The sequence below is a fragment of the Xiphophorus maculatus genome, chromosome 20 (genome assembly GCF_002775205.1).
Source record: "Xiphophorus maculatus strain JP 163 A chromosome 20, X_maculatus-5.0-male, whole genome shotgun sequence".
In the NCBI taxonomy this organism is placed as follows: Eukaryota; Metazoa; Chordata; class Actinopteri; order Cyprinodontiformes; family Poeciliidae; genus Xiphophorus; species Xiphophorus maculatus.
The window spans coordinates 676,836-682,866 of NC_036462.1; the positions used below are offsets into that span (position 1 = coordinate 676,836).

Genomic DNA, 6,031 nt, shown 5'->3' on the forward strand with positions numbered 1-6,031 from the left:
TTACAGCATATGACAACTTTTCGATGCTGTAAAACAATTTTTCTGCAAATTATATCCGCACACAATTAGTCAGAACCACATTCAAATATTTTATGTTTGGACTTATCAACGAGTACATGAACCATGTTATTCAATAGCACAGCATATGTATGCTAACAATACCCTACAACTTCTGCAAACTGGTACTCATAAGAAGCATTGTTAGCAAGAGCAACATAGGCTTTCCGAAGGCTGAATACGCCGAGTCAGGGAAATATTCATAAACAAATGACAGGGAGTCAGTAAAGCAGCTTTCTAAACTGAGTTAATCATGGGCTACAGCAACATATGATTGATGACAACCTGTTGCAATAAGCAATTAATTGCATTATTAATTAAAATGAGCTTGATCATTTCCATTCTGCTAATACAGTCATATGAAAAAGTTTGGGCACCCCTATTAATCTTAATTATTTTTATCTCTAAATATTTGGATGTTTGCAACAGCTATTTCAGTTTGATACAACCGATAACATATGGACACAGTAATATTTCAGTATTGAAATAAGGTTTATTGGACTAAAAGAAAATGTGCAGTATGCATTAAAACAAAATTTGACAGGTGCAAAAATATGGGCACCTCAGCAGAAAAGTGACAATAATATTTAGTAGATCCTCCTTTTGCAACAATAACAGCTTCTAGTTGCTTCCTGTAGTTTTTAATGAGTTTCTGGATCCTGGATGAAGGGATTTTTGGCCATTCCTCTTTGCAAAACAATTCCAGTTCAGTTAAGTTTGATGGTCGCCGAGCATGGACAGCCTGCTTCAAATCATCTCACAGATGTTCAATGATATTCATGTCTGGGGGCCGGGATGGCCATTCCAGGACATTGTAATTGTTCCTCTGCATGAATATCTGAGTAGACTTGGAGCGGTGTTTTGGATCATTGTCTTGCTGAAATATCCATCCTTCACCTTCTATAACTTCAACTTCATAGCTGATTCTTGAACATTATTCTCAAGAATTTGCTGATATTGAGTGGAATCCATTCGACCCTTAACTTTAACAAGATTCCCAGTGCCGGCATTGGCCACGCAGCCCCAAAGCATGATTGAACCTCCACCAAATGTTACAGTGGGTAGCAAGTGTTTCTCTTGGAATGCTGTGTTTTTTGTCGCCATACATAACACCTTTTTTTATGATCAAACAACTCAATCTTTGTTTCATCAACGCACAGGACCTTTTTTCCAAAATGAAGCTGACTTGTCCAAATGTGCTTTTGCATACCTCAAGCGACTCTGTTTGTGGCATGCTTGCAGAAAAGGCTTCTGTCACATCACTCTCCCATACAGCTTCTCCTTGTGCAAAGTGTGCTGAATTGTTGAACGATGCACAGGGACACCATCTGCAGCAAGATGATGCTGCAGGTCTATGGAGGTGGTCTGTGTGTTGTCCTTGATTGTTCTCACCATTCTTCTTCTCTGCCTCTATTTTTCTTGTCCTGCCACTTCTGGGCTTAACAAGAACTGTCCCTGTGGTTTTCCATTTCCTTACTATGTTCCTCACAGTGGAAACTGACAGTTTAAATCTCTGAGACAACTTTTTGCATCCTTCCCCTAAACAACCATGTTGAACAATATTTGTTTTCAGATCATTGGAGAGTTGTTTTGAGGTGCCCGTGATGTCACTCTCCAGAGGAGATTCAAACAGGAATCTCCTCTGGAGCCTATTGCCAAAGGCAGGGTGGCAATAGGCCACCCTGCCTTTTCTCATGATTGGCTACACCTGGCTATGAAGTTCAAATCTTAATGAAGTTACCAAACCAATTTTGTGTTTCAGTAAGTCAGTGAAAAGTAGTTAAGGGTATTCAAAACAATAAAATGATTAGGGTACCCAAATTTATGCACCTACCAAATTTTGTTTTAATGTATACTGCACATTTTCTGTTAGTTCAATAAACCACATTTCAATACTGAAATATTACAGTGTCTATCAGTTATTAGATGTATCAAACTGAAATAGCTGTTGCAAACACCCAAATATTTAGAAATAAAAATAGTTAAGATTAATAGGGGTGCCAAAACTTTTTCATATTACTGTATTTGAGCGGCAATTTTGTTTACAGAGACTTCATAATCTATTGCATTTACTGTTTTTGATTGTGTTTATTTGGGATATTTACAATGTCCCTCAGTTCCAGTGTAAATTGTTCTGTACAAAATAAAAATGTATTAATCGTTGAAAGGGTGGACCTGCAATATAATAGCATTATCAATATATTACATGAAAACTGTCTCAGAAAAACAACAATATTATTGTTTATCGCAATATCAGGCAGCAAAATTTGTTATTGCGACAGATTAAGAAAAGATGGGAAAACCTTTTAACCATGTAATACTGATTTAAAAAAAAACATGATCAGAACATTCCTAAATAAAATATTGACTAAAGTCAGAGCTCTCAGCTTCTCAGACATGAGGGGAAAAAATCCATTCTGTTTAAAATACAACGCAGATGAAAGCTATTTGAAATGGCTGATAATAGTGCAACAGTCAAAGACTGAGGCACCTCCAGACTTCCTGTGATCCCCACCATCCGTCAGCTTCAAACTTCTCCTAATGGTTTTCCTTTGGCCCCAAGGCTACCAGAGGTGAATACAGTAAAATACAGCAAACCTAATCTGCAACAACACACAGTCATTCACCCAGCAACAAGGTTCAGATGCCAGAAAAGGTTTAATACGATAGAAGCAACTTCACTGGATGTGTAAACTTATTCCCCCCTCACCAAAATAATAATAGGCTAAACATTTGTTCCTACACAAACTTTTAGATTAGAGGCAAGATCAGGTGCAAACAAGCAAAACACTTTTCCTGTTACAAGTCAGAAAGGGAGAAGAGTAAATTATTCCTCCTTGGGCATTGTGTTTCGGGTCAACAAGTGCCTCTGCAGAAAGGGAGGCCTCGTCCGGGATGTCCAGGCCTGAGTTAGGAACACTCATAAAGCTGGGTCCGGGGGTGCTGTGGTGGCGCAGGGGTTAAGCACAACCGACATAAGGAGGTCTTGGTCCTCAACGCGGCCATTGTAGTTTCAATTTCTGGCCTGGTGACCTTTGCCGCATGTCTTCCCTTTCTATCATTAACACTACTTTCCTGTCATAGCCTTTTCAAATAAAGGCCACTAGCGCCAAAAAAAACAACCTTTTTTAAAAAATAATAAAAAAAAAGCTGGGTCCAGCATTGGACAGGATTTAAACCAAAAGTTTTAAGAAGCTATGAGGTAATAACTTCTCAATTCATGCCCCTGCCTTCATTAGCTCACATCACCTACTACTGCCAAGACCAGTATTGTGATTCCAGTTTCAGAGTGCAACCACTCTCTGCTAATCATCAGACAAATAAGATTGAACTCCATCTACTGAGTTCATCGTGAAGCAGTTACGTGGATCGCTCCCCTGTTTTGTGTGATGTCAGTCAAGTCACTTATTGTAAAAACCACAGCTAAAAAAAAAGGTTAGAGCGGAGGGACTTGTGAACAAAACCACACATGACTCATCTGTCTCTATCAACAAGCAACTGGTGATGTGAGTGAGCTGTGGCACAGGCGACTCATCACCAGAAAACATTCCCCAGAGCGGGAGTAGGTGTTGCCGTACGCAAGAAGCGAAAGGGAATCCCGTCGCGACGCACCCATGTTTTTGAAGCTCAGTTTCCCATAAGAGAAGGCGCTTTGTGCTGACGTTGCAGAGTCCTACTCTGCATCAGGTTCAGGGGGGGAAATGCCTGGGACATCTAAGCTGAGTTAAGAATGGAGATAAAGCGTTGACTGAGTGCAGTTCTGGGAATTAGACAGGTCTCTCAGTAAAAAAGAACCTATGAGGGGATAACAGTAAGAAAAATCCTAGCAAAACAAGCAGTTATAGAACTACAGTTCAAAACTTATTTTTATTCATTGGCATTCAAATTGAGATCTGGTACTGCAATTTCTGTTGTAATATCATAAAAGAGAAGTTTTATTTTTATAGTTTTTATGTGTCTTTACAGAACTGTGTTGCAGTTTCAACCTGTTTTTAAAAGTTCCATACAAGTAAACTAATATTTATTACCTCAACCTTTAACTACCACCTCACTAAATACTCCCCAAATCAAAATGTCCAACTTGCTAATGAACTGTCTGTGGCATACTGTGTTTGACAGCAATACAAGCAAAAATAGCAAAAAGGTAATAAGCTTGACCTTTTGGACAAATGTTTTAGAAACCATTACAAGATCATATAGCTGAATGACTCTTTTATACTTCCATCAAAGTAATAAATCACACTTGCTGGACCATTACAATAACCTCCTGTAATCCTACAGGTAGATGCGTGCAATGTTTCACATCATGACGATAAGGACAGCCTTCACCACTGTATTCATCCAGCTATTATGAAGTAAGGAGCCTCATACTCTACTGTACAAACAATCCAATCCATCCAGCCTACCTAGACGGATGCATAACAACGGTGCGATTTCCGTCGCCTTCAAAAATCAAAAACAGGATCCGAACAACGGCCACAATCAACAAGTATCCGCTCATAGACAGAAGCAGGCAGTCGATCAAAGTTGTCATTCCCATGAAGTGCGATGCAAAGCAGCATCAGCAACAGCAGCTGCAAGGAGAGTAGGAGAAGGAGAGAAAAAAAGAGAGACGCTCAGACAGAAGAGAGGAGGTAGAGACGGAGACTACGTTACCTTGTGGATGTGCCCTTCCTCACATCGCAGATGCTGCATTTGAAAGCCTCGGCGGTGTTCTTGAAGGTGCACACGCTACAGTCCCAGTAGCCGTCGTCCACCGTCTGTTTGGCTTGTCTTTTTGGCCTTATAAAAAAACAATAACAAAAAAAAAACCAAACACAGACAAGAGACTATTAAGGGTCAAGTTGGGTTAACAAATGCCACCAACACGTTTCATTAATTAACAACAGAACAGAAGAAGACAGTGACAGCTCAAAACGGGCACAAAGGTATAGCGGTGTTGTCATTATCACCCCGTGTTCGAGACCCGGCCAAGGAGAGCTCCTTTGGGTTATACGTATCCACACAAAAACGGGCGACTATCCACAGCGTCCAACTGTATCGTCAGCTAGGCTAGCAGTGGGGCTGAGAAGCGCTGCTATATAAAAAAAATTCGGTACCGAAGCTTAGTGGGTCGGCACGCGAAACCTATACCAAACAAAGCCAATTTCGACATTGACCCTCCAAAAGGCTTCGTCGAAACAGAGTAGCGTTACATGGAATTCCCGGCGTCTCCTCGTAAAAATTTCTCTTTGTCTGTTAAGTGACTGGCTCGCAGGGAACGAGAAGCCGCCATAGTGACTGCACTATTCTAGCTAGCAGTGGCATACCCAACTGAAAAAGGGGAGAAACGATCTCTGCGTGAGAGAAACGCATCCAAATCTCGATCCCAGAAAGCACAAACCCGAACCTAAACCAACCGAGAGCGGTCGCATTACCTGGTAGGGCTCTTTTTGTCGCCCATGGTGACGAATAATCCTCGAAAATGAGAAGAAAGGGGGGCCTTCCTTTAATTGTCAGTGAGTGAAGTAGAATCCAGATAGAGCCGCTGCTGAAGCTGTTGGCAGACAGGCTCCACTCAGCGCTGGCTCGAGGCACGGCACAGCGACTGACTGCACGTGGTCATGTGACCAGGCGCTGGCCAATCAGCGGCCGCAGAGGTTTAAAAGTCTAGATGGATATTTAGTATCTATTTTAATAACTACTAGAGATATTTGACATTTCTCTCCCCAACTCACGCGCTTATCGCCAGCATACACCGAGCTGCAATTTAAATATTGTTCGTAATGCTTGTAGGTAAATCAAATGTTTGCCACGACTGAATAGAGGGAATTTAAAAGTCCAAGGAAGAGGGCGAGACTATTAAAATGAAGCAAAAATAATAGGTAATATACAGAAATGTAAAGAAAGTTTATGTCAAAAGAGCAACTGTAAAACAGACATGTCACTCAAACTGAAGCAGGTGCACCGGGAAAAGCTACGTCTGGATAATGCC

The 6,031-nt window shown here is 40.9% G+C and overlaps 1 protein-coding gene across 2 annotated transcripts in view; it reads right to left on the bottom strand.

The window, feature by feature from the left end:
• rybp (RING1 and YY1 binding protein) overlaps positions 1 to 5,628 on the bottom strand; it is a 30,596-nt gene extending 24,968 nt beyond the window's left edge. The window contains exons 1-2 of one of the 2 annotated variants that reach the window (XM_023325057.1): positions 5,475 to 5,628; positions 4,714 to 4,839 (exon numbers count right to left, since the gene is read on the bottom strand). In XM_023325057.1, coding sequence (XP_023180825.1) covers positions 4,714 to 4,839; positions 5,475 to 5,500 — 152 coding nt within the window. In that variant the 5' untranslated portion in view covers positions 5,501 to 5,628. The remainder of the gene's footprint in view (positions 1 to 4,713; positions 4,840 to 5,474) is intronic. The other variant, XM_005814314.2, reaches the window with a different exon arrangement.
• Positions 5,629 to 6,031: the final 403 nt, after the last annotated feature.